General features: G+C 30.8%; 1 protein-coding gene across 1 annotated transcript in view; it reads right to left on the bottom strand.

Annotated features, from left to right (window-relative positions):
• The window catches only part of LOC132742676 (uncharacterized), a 78428-nt gene extending 56832 nt beyond the window's left edge, over positions 1-21596 (bottom strand). Inside the window, exons 1-5 of the mRNA XM_060731141.1 lie at positions 21451-21596; positions 4225-4329; positions 3185-3439; positions 823-903; positions 221-339 (exon numbers count right to left, since the gene is read on the bottom strand). Coding sequence (XP_060587124.1) covers positions 221-339; positions 823-903; positions 3185-3439; positions 4225-4329; positions 21451-21502 — 612 coding nt within the window. The 5' untranslated portion in view covers positions 21503-21596. The remainder of the gene's footprint in view (positions 1-220; positions 340-822; positions 904-3184; positions 3440-4224; positions 4330-21450) is intronic.
• Positions 21597-21802: the final 206 nt, after the last annotated feature.

Here is a 21802-nt window from a genome sequence, read left to right as displayed (position 1 = left end):
GACAATACACAAATCTATCCGCGCCTACTGATTTATAGAAATCAGTGATTAAGCGATTTAAATTTTGGTATCAAGCGTTTAATTTCAGAAAAATTCCAAATTTACTATTAATAGTATTATTTTTCTGATATCATTTTTTTATTCTTACATTGCCTGTCCCTTATAAATCGATAAGCACTTATACCCAAAGTAAGTGTCTGTATCCGTTTACTAGCGTTACCTTTATCAATTTGAAATTTGTTTTCAACATTCCAAACGTAACGTTGCTTCCGATATCATCTGATCCCGTATAGAGTTTGTCACACGTCTCTATACTCAGTTTCTTCCGCTTTGATTTGGCTGTAATAAAATCATTTTGATAGAAATATACGGCTCACTTCACAAAACAGCTTTTCTTTGAACACGAACATGTTATCATTTTATGATAATTAACAAAGTACTGGATTATATAGCTGATGTGCTGTTAATGGTCTTGTTTATAATAGTGTCACCCCTACTGAAAGGGCCAGCCATTTCTGACCTATAAGACATCTTTGGTTGCATACCATGTCCCTCCCAACTCCTACCACTATGCCAGGTACCAGGCGGATAGAAATTGGTCACCATTCATTTTAACTGCCTCGCGGCTCACGAAGCAGCCATTTCGGAACAAGTCCCAAGAGAAACATTCATCCTTGAATTAACGCTACCCGTCGGGCTCGAACCTTCGACCTCCCGATCCGAAGGCGGACGCCTTAACCACTAGTTCAACGGTATCGGTTACTATAAATTTATGTAGAGCATTCATGCGGATTATATGCTAAATTTGTAAAAAAAATATACCTGTCTTGATAACAGAGATGTTTGGAAATATTCCGTACCGATATTCAAAGAACGTTGTTGTTTTTTGGCTATCTTTAAAACCTGAAATGATTTACAAGTGTAATTATTACAAAAAATTACGTATAACAGCAACGCACATGCATAGCAATATAAGCCTCAGTGCAATTTTGTGTAAGTTATTAAAATATAAAGTAAATTAAATCATGTTTTTTGTAAAAGCTCAAGGAGACCCGTTTTTACTATTTCCGGTACATGTTTTATTTAAGTTATCAATATTAAGATTCATATTGATACATGCAAACTAAAATCAATGATTTTGTAAAATGAATAGAGATATTTGTATTATTAGGCTACAGCTTTCGCTGTCTAGTACCAGTCATGTCATTAAAGGGCTAAATTTGAAGCTCAGAGTGGTCACAATTTACTTCCATGCAATTGACACTCACTTTATAATCTGACTGAAAACAACACTTATGTTTGTTTTGTAGTGATGAAAAAACAAACAAACACATAATATTTAACCATAAATTCAAAAGCACAAAGAATTATGCCTAATAATGAGTCAAAAATTAAAAAAAAACTTTGCTTACAAATATGTTTCTTCTATTTCTTATTACCTCCCTTTACATATACTCGTACAAAATCAATATTCAAAGAAACATCCATCTTATGGCCATTATTTGTACAAAACTACTTTCAAAAAGCCAAAAAAAGTGAGATCTACACCCCCCTTAAAACACTGAACACAGCCCTTTTTTAACATCAGTGAAATGATTTTTGGAACTATTTTAGTGCTTTCTATGTAATGATGCATGCCAAATAACTATGGTCTGGACATTGGAGCTTTACATAAGAGTGCTCACATGAAAATAAGTTCTCCTATCTTTGTGACCTTTGGGGCAGGACCAATATTGACCATCAGGAGCATGGTTTTTATACCTACTGTAGATGTTAACAAGGCATTGCTTCATGCACAATAAGTAAGCTTTGACATAAATATAGAATTGTTGGGCTTATGAAAATGTGTTATTATTTCCTCCCTTTGATTAAAGCTTTTAAAATTCACCCATTCAAAAATGCACTGGTAGTCATGAGATATATATTTTTGCAATTTAAATATTAGTATTTCTTCCTCTGAACGTTTATTTTTTTAAGGTAAGACAACACAGATACAGCAACGTTATAACAGTCATTAAACCTACACCAATCTTTGAATTAGAGACAGACGGCCCACAATAAGGCAAAACAGTGGTAGCATTGTTAATGAACAACTGCCGGTACTGCAGACATTATTCATGTCTGATAAAATGCCTTATAATATGACATATAATGAATCATTTATATCTTATTGTTTTTCAGTGAAATTGCATAAGTTAAGTAATGTTCATCACTTTTAAGTTTGACCTTGACCTGAGGAAGGTCAAACATGTTCTCTGAACATGGTCTCAATATGGTAAGCTTTTCTCCTAAATAGTTTAAATTTTCTTCCACTGTTTCAAAAATACAGACTAGATAAGAAAACTTCTATATAAGTATATAAATCAATTTATCCCCGGGCCGGAGCCAAATTTGATCTAGGAGGCCCGAGCCAGTTTTCTTTACACTGTCTCATTATAAGTAATAACTGCCAAACAGTTTTAATTTCTTTCTATCTGTTTAAAAGATACAGAGCGGACACATAATCTTGAAAATGTCTAAGTATGAACTTGACAACAGACAGGTCAAACCTGTGCTCGGCACTTCGTCTCATTATGGTTAGGATTTCTGCCGAATACTTTCTTTTCATCAGTTCAAAAGATATACACCGGACACAAAACAAGTTAACAGATGGACAGACGGACGTACAACCAACCAGGTGCACAAAATTTTACGCCGAATATACGTATACTAAAATATTTGATTGCCAGGTGTCATGGCTAACTTCAAACAGTTTATTTGACATTTGAAACACAACAAATCTACTATATTTTTGTTATTTGGTTGCAACGAACGAACACCATCCATATACATGACTTGCGTGTGTAACTTGTTTGACGAAGAATTATTCAATGTGTAAGGGATTCCATCGCATTATACAAAAGCTGAACAGCAAATTGTATATAGCCGTTAAGATCGTTTATTTTATATCCCTACAAAACGACTGCTTTCTATCAGAAACAATACAAATAAAGGTTATTTTCTACCCGTATTTTTGAACGAAAGCGTGAAATTAAAACGGTGTTTTCTCCAAATGCAGGATTTGTTTTCAATTTCATTTAATATTTCATCCATATAAAACCATTTTCACACAATTATGTGTTTGAAACGTCGTAATCTATAAAATTGATCATATTAATTTAAACAAATAAACAAAAATGAAAACCTGTCGGGCATTTCTCTCCAATTTTGAAAATGGTATAGTTTCCAGGAATCCAACTTTCCTTGTCTAGTTCAGTATCATCACGCACTTTAACACATAACTGTATTTTTTTCTTATTCTTCTTCTGTTTTGTCCATTTCTGTTTCTTATCTAAAACCCCCTTTGTCCATCCATGACTTTCTGACTCTGGACATCCGTATTTTGACATAGGTATTGCGAATGGACCTGGAGGCCATAGACTTGGCTTTTGCCGAATCCCTATTTTACAGAAGTGTCATTTTATTTACTTATCATGACTATAATGTGTTACTAGTAATACCGTATATTGAAACATATCTTAATATTATGAAAAAAAGTGATAGAGATTAAATACTGTTTCCCATGGTCATTGCTTTGGCAGCAGAATATCTCATATGCTTTCCTTTAGTGTGAATTTAGATTTATTTGCTGAAGAAGGTTGAGCAACTGATAAAAACTATCGATCTTAAGTTATCAAACTGGTTTGCATTAAAAACAATTATAAAAAAGATTGTATCATACTGTTCGGGATATCAATTCAGCTAATGTGGTTTAATAGTACAAGCTTCACCACATATTTTAGATATATAATATATGTTATATATCATAAACACAAACGCATACCTCATCATATACTTTTCAAAATCCTAAAAACACATATTGTTCAATCTTATTCTTAACATATCACTTGCATTGTTTTAATAACAAAACTAGCACCACTTGGATAAGCATGAGAACAACTAATATCATATAAAACAAATTATCGGTCTTCTGCTTAAGCCGGTGCTAGGGGCGTGGACGGTAACTTGCACTTTCCAGTACCGTCCATGAACAGGCTCAATCAAACCGAGCCTGCAACATTTTCAATATTGTCGTGTTTTGCTTTCTTTAGGGATTCTGTATTTCTCTACTTTATAAAAATATTAATGCATACACAAGGTCAAAACATGCAAAACAAATACGGACTATTTAAATTAATATGTATATTAGATAAATATACACAAATATATACATTTTTATTTTACCTTTGCTTATGTTAAGCGCCTCGCACAGGATAGTGTCTGATATCTGTTTGCATCTAGAATATTGAAAGTTCGTATTTTCCTCAACATACTTCGGCTGTGCAAAAACTGTAAAGAAAAGCTTAACATTACCTTTGAATGGATTAGATACAATTAAAGTCATAGGAGACAATATCTGCGCATTTTGATTCATAAGATCTCTGCAAATTATACTAAAGGTTGTTAGGATTTTAATCACATCGGCGCTTATAATATCTTTTAACAACTTTCAAGCTTTACAGGTTAAAAACAACCTTGTGAAACACCTTTTACTTTTTTCTGGAACAAAACGAGTGCTTGAAAAGAACCAATAACTTTCCGTTAATTTGCTTGATAGCTTTCACACATAAACGGCGGGGGTCGGAATTGCCCCAGAGAGGAACAAGTGGTACTAATTCAATGACCTAACCCAATCGGCCACGGAGGCCTCTAATATAGCATGTAAAAAACAAACAAAAAACACTGAAAATCACAATGATAACAACAAAGCAGTAAAACCACGTAGATTCAAATAATTCAAGACACGAAAAAATATAAACAAGGCGGTCTGAAGGACAGCTAAATCCCCTTCCGCAATGAACATTAATGTGTACTTATCGAATTTTTACCAGCCACGACCTTGATGTTATGCAATAAATACCATAAGCACATAGTCTCGTGATACTGATTATTTGCGCCATGTTATTTAAAATCTTCCATAAAGTAATAAAAATATGATGAACATATAAACTTGACATAGGTAGTACCAACCTGGATGTTGAGCTCTTCAGATTGTGTCATATTGCATATTGTGGTGATCATATGTGGCAAGTAATTATAAAACCTTTGTCAACAAATTATAGAGCGGACATGAAAAATAGATGTTTTTACAATGGACCTTTGAGTGTGACGCTTGCCTTTAGGGGTTTGACTTGATGTTTGTGCTCTGCCAATGGTGTCATAATGTTGATTATTTCTGCTTTCTTGTAAACATTGCAGCAGTTTAAATGTTATGGACAAACAAGAAATGTAGACTTTCTTACATTTTACCTGTAAGTGTGACTTTGACCTATGGTGTAGCAATTCAATTATTGCGATCTGCACATCGCCTCATAATTTTGATCATTCGTGCCAAGTTATTTAAAAAAATCACTTTTCACCGGTTTAAAAGTAGTAATGGAACAGACACGAACTGGATACCTTTTAACACCTCACCTGTAAGTGTGACCTTGACCTAGGCGATAGCAACCATATTTTTGCGCTCTGCACATTGTCTCATAATGGTGTTCACTTGTGCCAAGTTTTTTAAAAAACAGACGTTTAAAAGTTATGAAGGGGCACGAAATGCGGACTTTTATACATTTGACCTTTAAGTGTGACCTTGACCTTGAGGTGGCAATTAAAATTATTGCGCTATGTACATGTTCTTATAATGGTGATCAATTGTGTCAAGTTACTTTTTTAACTTAAGTAATTAAAAAGTTATAGAGCGGACACGAAATGTATACTTTTTAATTCATTAAAGTGTGTTCTTCACCTTTTGGGTAGCAAGCCTATTATTGCGCGCTGCACGTCGTCTTATGATGGTGATCAGTTGTGACATGTTATTTCAAAACATTTTCAGATGTTTGAAAATTATTGAGCGGTCACGAAATAATGAAATTTAATATGAAATGAAGACTTTTAAACACTTGACATTTAATTTTTACCTTAACTTTTGGGTAGGCATCCCAATTATTGCACTCTGCTGATAGTCTCATTATGGTGATCACTTGTGCCAATTTATTTATAAAAAGAAAATCAGCTGTTTAAAAGTTTTGGAGCGGACACGAAATAATTACGGACGGACTGACAGAAGGACGGACAGACAGACGAAGGCCATTCCTATAATACCTTCCTACGCAAAGGTCAAGGTCACATTGACCTCTTGGGTATAAACGGTTTCCGATCAATAACTAAAGAACCCTTAGGCCTAGGAACTTCAAACTTAGTATGGTGATTGGTTATGTCAAGTAGATGACCCTTATTGTTTTGGGGGTTACGGGGTCAAAGGTCAAGGTCAAATTGACCTTGTAGGTAAAAACAGTTTCTGATCAATAACTAAAAAAGAACCCTTAAGCCTAACGACTTTAAACTTGATATGGTGATTGGTCATGATCAGTAGATTACCCTTTTTGATTTTGGGGTCAACGGGTCAAAGGTCAAGGTCACAACGGTTTCCGATCAACTAACTAAAAACGCTTAGGCCTAGGAACTTCTTACTTTGTATGATGATTGGTCGTGACCAGCAAATGACCCCTATTGAGTTTTTGGTCAAGGGGTCAAAGGTAAAGGTCACATTGACCTTGGAAGTAGAAACCGCTTCTGATCAATAACTAAAGAACCCTTAGGTCTAGGAACTTCAAATTTGGTATGGTGATTTGACATGACCAGCAGATGACCCCTATTGATTTGGGTCAAGGGGTCAAAGGTCAAGGTCACATTGACCTTGTAAGTAAAAACGGTTTCCGATCAATAACTTAAGAACGCTTAAGCCTAGGAACTTCAAACTTTGTATGATGATTGGTCATGACCAGTAGATGACCCCTATTGATTTTGGGGTCAAGGGGTCAATGTCATATTGATTTTGTGCTTAATGACGGTTTCTGACCAATAACTCAACAACTCAAGTTGCCTTGGTTGATATTTTTATATTAAACTAAAAATGCTTTTGGTATACACATTTGAAGGTCTTATGTAATATAACAACTTGGCTGTCATTAATGAGGCCTACATGATTCATAAAATTTATGCATTTGGTAAGATTTGTAATAACTTAAATTGATGCACATAGCCTATGGGGTCACAATAATTATTACCTTGTGACTTGTCATGACCAGTAGATTCTAGATAACCGTTATTAATTGTTTGTTCTCAGGGTCAGAAGTCATGCATAATAACCTGATCAAATGACTAATTGGCTGCCCATAGGGGGCATACATGTTTTACAAACATATCTTGTTTGACATTGATTTCTCTTATAAATATTACATTAACATATCTGGTATATCTCAAATAAGAAATAGATATATTGATATATCTCAGTCAAAAACAAGAACTTTTCAATTACTTCAATTAAAAGAAAACGTCGGTTGCGATATGTTCCTATAAGGTTGCAGGAAAACTTGTATTATGATTGGAGGCATGTACACTCCTTATTTTATTCTTGTTTATAATGTGTGCTACGATTTTATGTTGCATTATACAATTCATATTTTACACATATGTTTAAATACGCGAAAAATTATCGTTTTGATAGTTATACAACGAAAATTTATAGACACTAATGCATCTTATAATCAAATTGTTTCTCTTGAACAATCAGTTCCATACAATAAATACAGTATATTCTGATCCCACGCTCCATAAGTCAAACAACTTTCCAGATAATAAATTGTGCAATTCTATGTTTGAAATACAGCACACTTTAACGTAAATCACTTAATGCCTAAATTGGACGAAATAAAATACAATCTATAAAACAAATCAAATTCACGTGATATTTTCGGCTTTACTGAGAAATTTCTTGGTGATAATACAACAGACGATGAATTAAATATAAACAATTTCACATACGAATGAAAGGACCGCAAAAGTTGTCACAAAGGCGGGGGATTTGTATTATATTTTGCTGACAAGGTGCCATATCGGCGACGTTACGATATAGAAACGGACTTATTAGAATATGTTTGGTTGGAAATTATTTACCCAAATTGCAAGCCTTTTCTTTTAAATTTTATATATCGCCCACTAAATGTACCTCAATCTTGGACTGACGATTATGAGAAACAACTTAGCATAATAAATATATTAAATATAGAATATCATATTCTAGAAATGTCAATATAAACTTTTATCCAATGAATAAAAAGAAAAAATATAACAATACAAAACGGGGTGATTTGATAACGAAATATGATTTGAAACAACTTATCACAGATCCTGCTAGGATAACAAAACGTACCCAAAAAGTTATAGATCATGGTTGTACAAACAGTAGCAGATATGTTGTCGAATCGTTTGTTTCTGATACCGCATTAAGTGATCGTTATCCGATATGTGTTTCAAGATCAACGAAATCATGTACCCAATTGATAAATAAACATAATTCAATTCAATATAGATGTTTTAAGAAATTTAATGAAATTGATTTTCAGGTAGACCTTGCTTTACCTGAGTTTGAATTAGTCGAGCACATAGTTAATCCGATTGAATCTCTAAGCTTATTATACTCCTTTTTCAATACTATATTGTAAAAACATGCACCAATAAAAGAAAAACGTATCGAACGGGAACAACGACCGGAATGGTTTACTTATGAGATAAAATATCTAATATATGAACGCGATGAAATAAAATATCATCAATAGTAAAAACAGGTAATAGAGACTCCTTTAACAATGCTATCAAAAATAACAAAGACCCGGCATTTTTAGGGGAAAAATTAAAGGACGATTCAAATCTAAATAAAAAGGTTGTATTACAATACCAGACAGACTAGTGACAGGTGAAGAATAATTAACGGAAATGTAAATATTATAAATGAATTAAACAAGTATTTTGTCCATATGTCGAAAGTCATACCTAAACCAAAGTTTTCAAATACAAATATTTCAAACATGAAAGAAACTTTAGACCAAAAGCTAAAAGATAATGAATTTAATGTTTGATGTAAAATTTATTATTTAAAATTTGAATATTAAAACATCTACAGGATTAGATTGAATTGGGCCAAACATTATCAAACATTGTGGAAATTATATTACACCAATAATTGAATCAATAATAGTATTAAAGCTAACATTTTCCAGCATGATTTAAAAAGAGCTAGAGTTAAACCTTTATTATGCTCCCCGAAAAATTTCGGGGGAGCATATAGTCGGCGCCTTGTCCGTCTGTCCGTTCGTCCGTCCGTCTTTCAGTCCGTCCGTCCGTCTGACTGCCTGTTGTCTTGTCCGGAGCATAACTTGAAAACCCTTGGAGATAATTTGTTGAAACTTCATACAGTGGTAGAGGGGCATTGAGGGGTGTGCGGTGTCAAAGAACCATAACTCTATTTTGTCCGGTTTTTTTGAAGTATCTCCCCTTATAGAAAAATCATGTCCAGAGCATAACTCTAAAACTATAAAAGAAATCAACGTGAAACTGTGAAGGTGAATAGATCTCAATGGGTTTATGTGCAGTGCATAAGAACAATAACTCTTTTTGTCCTAATTTTGGAGTTATTGCCCTTTGATAATTTTAACACTTTGAACTTTGTTCGGAACATAACTCTATAACTATAAGAGATATTAAGATGAAATATTGTAAGTAGATAGATCTCATCAAGTAGAGGTGCTGTGCAAAAGAACCAAAACTCTGTTAAGCCTCATTTTTAAATTATCTCCCCTTTTTAGAAAAATTTGTTCAGGACATAGCTGTAAAACTATAAGAGATATCAACATGAAACTTTGTAGGTATATATATATATATATATATGGGTAGATGTGCAGTGCACAATAATCATAACTCTGCCTTGCCTAATTCTGGAGTTATTGCCCTTTGTTTATTTTTACTTTTTGAAGTTGTCCGGGACAAAACCCGGAAATCATAAGAGATATCATCAAGAAACTTTGTAGGTTGATAGATCACATTGAGTAGAAGTGCAGTGGAAAGAACAGTTACTCTGCCTTGCCTTGCCTTATTTTGGAATTATTGCACTTTGAACTTTTTCCAGGGACATAACTCTGAAACTACAAGAGGTGTACTTTCCTGTGTCCACAACCTATTCGGGGAGTATCACCCGGCTCAAACCGGGCTCTTGATTAAATCGGGGGATAAGAATGAAGCAAATAACTATCGACCGATATCAATTTTATCAGCTATATCCAAAATATTTGAGCGCCATTTTGCCAAACAATTACACTCATTCTTTGAAAACAAAAACATAATTCATAATAAAAAATTAAGATTTCGTAAAAATCATTTTTGTTAGGATTTCGTAATAATTATTTTTGTAATACTGCACTAATTAGTTTAGTAGATACTTAGTTAAAAGATGTTGACAGTGGAAAAGTTAATGGGTCTGTATTCTTAGATTTTAAGAAAGCCTTTAATTTGATTGATCATGAAATACTTTTGCATAAACTTTAAGCTTTATCTTTTTTCTAAAACTGCCGTTAAGTTTTTTAAGTCATATCTTTCAAACAGAATACAACTGGTTAAGATAGGTAATATTCAATATCAGACAATGACAATAATTTCCGGTATTCCACAAGGTTCAATATTAGGACCTACATTATTTCTAACATACATATATGACCTAGCTTTCATTGGTTATAATATAAAAAATGATTTATACGCAAACGATTCTACTCTTTAAGAGTCCGGAGAAAATATATCAAAAGTAGAAGTAAAACTATAATATCATTTAAATAACATTGAAAAATAGTGGAAAATCAATAATATGGCCTTAAATTCAGATAAAACAAAATGTATGGCAATAGGAACAAGATAAAAAGTAAATATCATGAGAAAATTGTATCTTAACATGAATAAAATAGTTCTTGAAAATTTAAAGTCCCAGGTATTTTCATAGACAACAACTTTATTGAAAACAATATCGTGTGTTTTGAAATTTGATATGAAATTAGTTTGAAAATTGGTTTGCAATGCATTTATAATATGTATAAGTGGCAGTTTAAATATATGTATAAAGTAAGCAGAAGTAAAATATCGTCTGCATATCGTGAAGTAAGGGTGCCAGCGCAATGTCTTCGAACGTCATTCTGTTCAAGGTGTATTAAAACAAATAGCTATTCTTACGAACCAAATTTTACAATACAATATTAAATAAGTATAGGTTAAAGTTTATTAGTACGTATTAACATAAATAAATAAATAAATAAATAAATAAATTAATATATATATATATATATATATATATATATATATATATATATATATATATATATATATATATATATATATATATATATATATATATTTATTTATTATTTATTTTTTCATTTATTACTTTGCGTGCACGACTATATTTATCTGCGCGTTTTCATAGACGTTAATAATTTTAAAGCCATTATACTTGAAATTTTTGCATAATAATAATCAAAGATTGCATTGATTATGTTAATGTCTTAAACTAATTAAAATACATACACACCACTAATTATTATCAACTGATAGGCGTGGTCAAGATGTACTAATTGACCAGTCGCAAAAGGCAGCGCGTGATCACCTGATTTCATTGGATAACCTCTAAAATGGTCAAAATTATCTGATTGGTAGCATATCGACGGTCCAGCGATTCCCGTCTTAATGCAAATGAGAGCAACGAGGCAGTAAATAAATTTTATTGTGGCTTTAAGGATATTTTATATCTTTTTCCGGTGAACTTAAACACATAAAATAAAGGATATTTGGGAAAATAAACTTGCTGTAACAAATGCAAATTATTTTCCCCATAGGTTCTTAAGATTAAGTTGTCTGAAGCTTTCAAAATATTTTCCAGAAAATGATGGCGAATAGAAAGACTGATATTTCCTACAACTATATTGCCGGTCCCGCGGTAAACGCACATCTTAACAACCTCAACAGAAACATTTCCGCCATTGCTCTGGTCTTTGGTTGATATCGAATAATTAACAGTGCAATTTTTATTGCAGTCAAAAATCAGTTTTAATATTTTCTTTATTTTAAATATAATGTGATATTCGTAAACGTCATTAACGAAGTTTTTCAGTATTCGATGCATAGAAATTACGTACTTCTTTCTATTTTGCATCAAAATCACGTTTAGTTTAAACATATTTTATTCATAATCATACACAGTACATAATATACAATCATTCAATATATACAATGATGAAATGGATTAGAACGAAAGATATTAAATCTTATATAGTTCTTCTCCGACTCTATTTTGAATTAACAACAAAGTGATGTCATCAATCTACTGAGACAATGTGTATGAATTCATATACATATATTAGATATACATATGTTAGAGAAAAAAAAACCTTAAGGATACATACATATTCAGACATATATAATAAATTGGGGGAATTAGTTGTAATTATAACGTTATCCTAGCACATTAAGAACTGACTTGCTTTGGCTGGTTCTGGAGAATACAAATTTAATGGTAAAAAAATGACTGTGATAATGAGTACAAGATGTTTCAATAAATCATGTTTCGAACCTCTTACTTAGTTTGATATATTTATGAACTGCAGAAAATATAATCTCATTTGCTTCAATTGATTTGGATTCCGTTCCGAACAAGATGATCTCTAATGAAGGAGCTATAATATTTGATACTGTATTAAACAGAATACGTCTTATGTTATCAAATCTTTGACATTCATAAAAATAGTAGTAGGTTGACTCAATTTCACCACACTGACAAAGGGGCGATTGAACAATATTCTTTAAAAATAAATGTTGATTGAGAGAGCTGCAATTTCTCCGGAGCCGCGTGTGAAGTATATGATATTTCCTGTCACCGTAATAGAATAAAGAATTGCTTTTGCTACTTTCTTGATTTAGGAGAGACTTAAAGTTGTTTAATGAGTTTGCATTTCTTACATTGAGTGGTAACTCATTCCATTCTTTTAATGTTGAAGGAACAAAAGAATTAGCGTATAGAGAAGTTCTTGTAGGTATAATTTGGAGATTTGTTGAGTTACGAAGATTATACTGACTTGTTTCACCTACTGTATTAGGAACAAGATTACACAGATATTCAGGAGAAATCCCATTTATCATCTTAAAGAATAAAATTAATTTATGTTTACGACGGCGCTCAGCAAGACTTTCCCAGCATATTTCGTGATAGAGCTCCGATATGGAAACAAGTTTAGTGCATCCACTTACAATTCTTGCAGCATCATGCTGTATCTTTTCGAGTTCTTCCTTTTCATAGTTTGAACAGTTGTCCCAAACTACATCAGAATATTCTAAAACTGGTCGAATAAAAGCAAAATATATAACCTCCAATGATCTACGATCAAGCAAATACTTAAGACGTCTCATAACATTTATTCGTGACCAAGCCTTGTTTTTGATGTAAGAAATATGTTCATGCCAGGAAGCATCTTCTGAAAGAAAACAGCCCAGATGCTTGTGAGATTCAACCACAGGGATGCTTACATTAGACATAGACAATGGAGGATGGTGTGGTTTATTCATCTTTTTAGAAATTACCATTGACTCAGATTTATTAGGATTGAATTGCACGAGCCAATTTCTATTGTTGATAACAAGGATACAGGCCTGTAATTTGACACAAGTGAACGATCTCCTTTTTTATAAACTGCACATACATTACCAATTTTCCAAGGTGATGGAACATAACAATTTTGTAAACTCGAATTAAATAATTCACAAAGAGGTTATTTTACGTGTTCAACGGACTCCTTTAGAAGTATGTTATCAACACCATCATGTCCTGAAGCTTTTCCAATTTTTAGACATTTAATTGCATCTTCAACTTCAGAGGTGGAAATTGTAATTGACTCCAATGATTGAGGATTAGCTGAAGCAGATGATAAGATTGGGACTTCTTTGTCAGAGCCAGTAATTAATGATTGTCTTGTAAAATAAGTATTCAAAATATTTGACTTTTTTCTGTCATCATAGACAAGTTCATTTAAAACATCATCACTTAAAGGGGGAATTCCCACAGACTTTTTATCAGAAATAAAACCTCGTAATATTTTCCACAAATCTTTAGATGAAAGAGCAGAATTCTTTAATTTGTTTGAAAGAGAATCTATATATTGATCTTTTGCCTGTTTTATAGAAGAAACAACTTGGTTTCTTAACCTACGGAATTTATTCCAATGAACAGTAGTGTTAGTAAGTTTTGCTTTTCTATAGGCTCTTCTTCTTTGACGAATTTTATGTTTGATATCATTTGTTATCCAGGGTTTATCATGATCGTTTATAGAAACACATTTGTTAGGAATATACTTTTTCCCTAAATTCAATATAACATTTGTCAAATTAGAAGTAAATTCATCAACATTTTCATTTTTTATCGAGTTCCAATCAAACACCGATAACTCTTGACGGAAACCATCATAGTCACCGTCATTGTATCTCCATATATGGCGTTTATACTTCTTTGGCAAGGGTTTATGAAATTTGAAAATTGCAAATATTGGGCAATGGAAGCGAAGCTCCTGTGTTGACAGAAATGGATCGCCAACACCAGAAAGAACAATTGCCTCATTTCTATTTGTAAAAAGAAGATCAATAACAGATGATGACGTTTCAGTAAAATGTGTAGACTCGTCGATAAGTTGAGTAATGCTAAATTGTTGACAAAGATTTGTAATTTTTTGTGATGTTGAATGTTGAAGGATATTTAGATTAAAGTCCCCAGTTACAATAATATCACGTTTATTTATTTTAGTTTGACCAGTGTACATAAAAGACATTTACATAGAATATAAAAATGTACAAAAAAACGTATTTTTTAGACTAAATGTATTGAAACAAATTATTTCAATGAATATGACATACATTTAAAAATAAAAATCACCATCATCTTCAAAATAACCGGGTTTATAGGAATGCGTTTTTTTTACACTATTTATGATACAATAATTATTTATCTTACACACATACATATATGTCTACATTATTACTTTTTCCTATATACCAATACGTAAGGTTATTCGAAAGCATCTTAGATCAATAATCATTAAAGTCGCTGACAATTCGTCTGCTAATTACCGATCAAAAACGGTATCGCTGAGATCTTGTGTTTTGGCATAGCAAGAGTTCTGAAGATATCTCATATTGCAGAGAAATATAATTATATACAATGCATTCAAAGCTATTTCTTCTTCATTTGTCCGTATTAGTTTCTACACATATATGACTGATACGCTGCGTATGAAAACTGTTTTTTTCACAAGTTTCATAGATTACTTTTAACGTGAACTATCTCATATTGCAGAGACATACATATACAATGCAATCAAAGCTATTTCTTCTTCATTTGTCCGTATTAGTTTATACACATATATGACTTATACGCGGCGTATGAAAACTGTTTTTTTTTCACAAGTTTCATAGATTACTTTTAACGTAAACTATTTCTGTGAAATATTCACTATTTTGCAGGGAGAATGTAAACTTCAAGATCAATAAATGCTTTTATAGATTGCTCTGTCCGTTTGTTTGTTATAATAGATATAATTTACATGTGTGTCGCACAAATCAAATTAAATCTTTTATTTTTCATAATTGCAATAATCAAGTTTGACTTTATTTGTTAAGATATTTTTTATGAAACATATACCAGATTGTTTAACATATGTACTTAAAGATAAATGAATGTATTATTAGATATATCTGTCCGTTTATCCATGCTAGTGTCCAGAATTACATTAATAATTGAAAAAACGCGCACTGCAAATAAAACGCTTTTCATGATGTTTTATTCTTACGCAGAACATTATTTACAAAGGCATAAGTTATTCAGTATATTGTAGAGACGAATGTATATGTCAAGATACTGAAATACATCTTAAAACAACTCTGCCAGTTTATTTGCAATAATACACATACTTACATATTTCAGGAAAGTCAGACAATGCATATAAAATCGGTATATTTCATTTTTTTATTATCAAGTGTGCCATTATTTATTAAGATATCGTCATGAAACATATACTAGTATCATATTGTAGGGACATCTGGAAACCTAAAGTCAACTAAAGGCAACACTACTATATTTGTCCGTTTAAGCTGGATATTGTCCAGAAATACATTCATAACGAAGGGGGAGGGGGCACTCGCGCGGCTAATAAAAACAGTGTTTTTCTTGATATTCAATTCTTACAAAGGACGTTAGTTACTATGTTTCTGTTGCGGAAATAACTTTGTCCGTTTGCCTGCTAAAATAGCCACACTAACATACATAAATTTTAGAAAAGTCGGACAATTCAGACAAATCGGTGTATTTCATAATTTTCAATAATCAAGTTTGGCTTTATTTGTAAAGATGTCTTTATGAAACATATAGTTACCAGATTGTTTAACATATGTACTTTAAGATAAATGAATGTATTATTAGATACATCTGTCCGTTTATCCATGCTAGTGTCAAGAATTACATAAATAATTGGATAAACGCGCGCTGCAAATAAAAACTCTTTTCATGATATTTTATTCTACGCAGGACGTTATCTACAAAGGCATAAGTTATTCAATATATTGAAGAGACGAATGTATATGTCAAGATACTGAAATACATCTTAAAACAACTCTGCCAGTTTGTCTGCTATAATACACATACTTACATATTTCAGGAAAGTTGAACAATGCATATAAAATCGGTGTATTTCATTTTTTTATTATCAAGTGTGCCATTATTTATTAACATATACCATAGTGTAGGGACATCTGGAAACTTAAAGTCAACTAAAGGCAACATTAATATATTTGTCCGTTTAAGCGTGATATTGTCCAGAGATACATTCATAACGAGGGGGGGGGGGGCACTCGCGCGGCTAATAAAGAAAAACAGTGTTTTTCTTGATATTCAAATCTTACAAAGGACGTTAGTTACTATGTTTCTGTTGCGGAAACAACTCTGTCAGTTTGCTTGCTGAAATAGCCATACTAACATACATGAATTTTAGAAAAGTCGGAAAATTCAGACAAATCAGTGTATTTCATAATTTTCAATAATCAAGTTTGACTTTATTTGTTAAGATGTCTTTTTGAAACACATTCCATATTGTAAGGACACATGTATTCTTTAAGATAAATAAACGTGATTAGAAATATATTTGTCCGTTGTTCTATGCAATACCTCAGAAATGCAGGGATTTTTCGGACAATACAAGCAAATCGGTGTTTTTCATAATCTTTAATTTTTATGTGTTAATTTATTCAGAAAAGTATCTTCATTAAACATAAATCCTATTGTAGAGAAACATACGGCGTATATACATTACGATAAATGAATGCATTCCTATATATATCTCTCCGTTTTTCTATGATAGTGAATAGAAATACATTGTTAAATAAAATAATAATAATAATGATTTTATAATTTGTTGATCAATATAAATTTATTTTTTGCAGCCACATATTAGATAGTGATAGAATATAAAAACAATTTGTTCATAAGAATGGAATAATAACAACAACAACAACAACAACAACAATAATAAAAATAATAATAATAATAATAATAATAATAATAATAATAATAATAATAATAATAATAATAATAATAATGATAATAATAATAATAATAATAATAATAATAATAATAATAATAATAATAATAATAATAAATAGTAATAATAATAATAATAATAAGAATAATAATTATCATTATATATGATTAGAATAATAATTATAATGATAATAATAATGATATAATAATAATAATAATAATAATAATAATAATAATAAAAAATAATAATAATAATAAAAAAATAATAATAAAAAATAATAATAATAATATTATAATGAAATGATAATAATAATCATAAGAATCATAACAAAGTTATAATAATTATAACAATAATATAAATAAAAATTATAATTAAAACAATAATAAATAATAAAAAATATATATTCATTAATAATAATAATAATAATAATAATAACAATAATAAATAATAGAAAAATATATGTTTAATATATATAATAATAATAATTATAATAATATTAATAATAATAATATTAATAATAATAATAATTATAATTATAATCATAATAATCATAATTATAATAATTGTAATACTAAAAATAAAAATAATCAATATCATAATATAATAATAATAATAATGATAATAATAATAATAATAATAATAATAAAATAATGATAATAATCATTATAATAATGATAATGAATAAAAGTAATGATTATATAAATTATAATCGCATCATGGAATTTTATTCTTCTTCCTTGTTTTCATTATTATTATTATTATTATTATTATTTTTATTATTATTATTATTATTATTATTATTATTTATCATCATAGATATAAATAATTCGTAATCTCTTATTAAATGGAAATCAAATGGATAACTGTGAAATAATTTGAAAATGAATCATTTGATGAACTTTTATCGGAAAAAATTCCAGTTGGAATTTTTTCCAACAAAAATAATTGGAAATAAATCCAATCGGATTTTCATTTGTTTCAAAGCACCTTATTGGTCATTCAGCGTGTTTAATTATGTTAATTTCTATCGAAAACTATCATTTGCCTTTAATTATTATCGCTTTTATACTTATTAAAATTATTCTGTAAAAACCCAGTCGGAATTTTTTCCTGCTTTCAAAACGGGATTTTTTTTATTTTAGAGAATAAGTTCTTCAAAACAAGTCAGAAAGTCATTATAGAATGTATGAATGGTTATTTTTATAGTTTAAGCGTTGCTGGAAAAATTGAAATTCCCGTTAGAATAAATAATAATGTTGGAAAAACTTCCAATCGGAATATAACTAAATTCCGGCCGGACAGCATAATTCCGGGCGGAATACATGAATTTCCGCCCGGACAAATTTTAAAAAAAATTAAAATAGCTTCAAATGAAGTCAATTATTTATAATTAACATCAAATCTATCGGATGAAATGATTTTAAGTGTTTAGGGCAAGTATAAATGGTAGTGAAGTTTGCCACTATCCCGGTGGTGCAAAGATTTTCTGGTGTTTTTTATATATTGTCCATTATTGACTATTGTTGTATAAAATCGGGTAAAAGAAACACAAACGACATAAATAATGTTTGTAATCACAAAAACGAATTGCTAAATTTTCATTTTACAGCAACCACAAAGATTTCTGTCAATGAAGCTATTCGAAGCTCTTTACTTGTTATCGTTGCTTGACATATGTAAATAACACACGGCGGTTCTTGTTTTTAAAACTTTAAATAACATGGCACCGACTAATATGACAGAACTGATGACTTTATCCGACACCAAAATATATAACTTTAGATCTAGGTCACGAAAAGATATTGTGTTATGGACAAGACCTAAAACAAATTATATTAAAGACACATTTTGTTATAACGGCATGGACATTTTGAACAGTATACCTTTAAATATACGAAATGTTAACCCTTTACCTCATATATACGCGAAACAACGCTCTTTTGACCCCTTCCTTTTTAGGCCTTAAATAGTGAAAAAAATGCCCTATTTTGGCCCCAAACACACGATTTTGTTTGAGATTGTTGCTAAAAAAAGTGAGCATTTTTCGGCGCCGCCCCCATCCAAAAGATTCATCAGGGGGTTGCCAGAACGGGGATGTGCCCCTTTCTGTTTGGGGGATTGAAAGGGACGGAGTCCCCCTCATCGCCAAGAAAATTTTGGACTTGCGAGAAGCTTAAAATTAAATGACCCCAGGTCAATCATAGTGTAACGTGTAACCAACGCTGAAAAGCCTTTGACTCTATCTCAATTCCTTGAGAAGTTGCAGCACTTTAAAACGAATTTTGATGGAAAAAATCGAGGCAATATAGTGACTTTTGGCAATTTTGTGATGTCCCTTCGATGCCATGGTAACAGGAAATTTAAGACTGAGCATATCGTTACAAAGGCAATGGTCCAATCAACATTTGTGCCAAGTCTGATTAGTATTGAAGCATTTGTCATAGTTTCATTGCAGTTTGAACTTTTAACAGGAGGCTTTTCAGTGAAAACGGCCATTTTTAACAATATGGGTTAACAAGGGTTAATAACCTTAAATGTTTTAAAGAAAAATTCAAAACATATCTTGATATTCATATGAATGAACGAACAAATGATGCAATTTATACGAATATGTTTAAACAAATTGTTGAGTGTCTGTCGAAGTATATGAGTTGTCTGATCCTAAAAGATACATATTATACATTCATTTTTCTTCATATGCATGATCTGTTGTTGTTGTTGTTGATTTCTATTTCAGAAGGCCACATTGGAAATAAGATACATAGCATTGCTATTGTATGTTCTTAATATGTAACCTTCTTTAAATAAAGATATTATTATTGTTGTTATTAAAATTATAACCTGCAAAAACTATTGATAACTTATTAAGTATACCAAAAATGCCGACGACATTTTCAATGTTAAATAATTTTTTATTACGTAATAAGCTACCTACAACAGACATATTTAATTACAGTAACAGAAACTTTCAAATTATTTGGAAGAAAACAAACATGAAGTTGTCCATAAGTCCATAGAGTCGTTAGGTAAACTTGCAAAACAATTTTGCCTATTAAAATTGACTCATCATTTCAAGTTAATTTTCAAGAAGTTACTTCAAATATTTTTCGAAAAGCATCAATAATGTGTTAACATCATCGGACTGGTATTTTGATACTTCTTCAAATGCCTTTCTGGAAACAATCGGTTTTACTGCATAGCTAAAGATAGCTTTCTCGAGAAATCGGAATTGCAGAGAAGGCAACACATATTTAGTCATACATGTCCTCAGATCTACATGGAAGAAATAAGAAGACTAATAGATCTGAACATTAGTCAGATTATAATGCCATTACTTTCAGGAACGTTAGTACGTATATTTTAGAAACAAAAAGCTTTAAGACTTGACAGTGAGATTATAACATTTTCTTTTTGTTTCTCTTTCTTATCATCTTACTTTTTGGTGCATTTATTTATTATTTATTCATTCATTTTATTTATTTTGTTATTCATTCATTCAAGTACTGCTATACCTGTTCATGTAGGCATTACTTTAAAGTATTAAGTGATACATATTTTTTTCTATCGTTATAACATAGTTATGTATATTTGTCTTCAAAATAATTAAGCTGTATTTAACTTGATACACTTGATAAATTCACGAAAGGAAGCCATTGTCATCCGTTTTAATCCTTTCTTTCAAGTATAAAATTCGACTTCCTTCAAATATATAATGCGACTTCCTATGATTATTTGATTCGACTTTAATTGTAATTGTATAATCATTTATGTTTTTTTAAAGAACATTTTATTATGTTAAATTCAATGTATAGTATCCAGGTTTGTTAATTATCAGACAATCCAAGTTATAACCTTCTCGAGAATCGACCATAAGATTATGAAAGCTACATAATTTTACTTTTTATAAATTTTATAGAAATATTTCATTAGATACAGCTTGATACCATTTGAGTAAATGATAAATTAAACTTACCTGATTTTAAAACATATATTGTGAAGACACAAAATATTAGTTTTCCGTTCATTATAACTTAACTCTGATAACTTAAGCTAAAAATGATCATCATTGTCATTTGATTCTACTACATTATTTGTTTGTTCCACCTTGGAAGAACAAGATCAACTGACAGAGTAATACTAGTGCCAGTGTTCTGTCTGGGATAAGGTTTGACATTTAATTTCCCGCCCTATCCTCGGTCATATTGGGGATTTATAATGACTTGCCCATAATAATTATTATATACAGGAATATTGCATTTACAGATAAGTCAGGTTGTTAATTTTGTTATAGCGCAACAAGCTGTTTCGTAATAACGCAATAAATT

Source organism: Ruditapes philippinarum, unplaced genomic scaffold (assembly GCF_026571515.1).
Source record: "Ruditapes philippinarum isolate M1 unplaced genomic scaffold, ASM2657151v2 ctg866_1_1_1_1, whole genome shotgun sequence".
NCBI lineage: Eukaryota > Metazoa > Mollusca > Bivalvia > Venerida > Veneridae > Ruditapes > Ruditapes philippinarum.
This window is presented reverse-complemented; position numbering and strand designations above follow the sequence as displayed.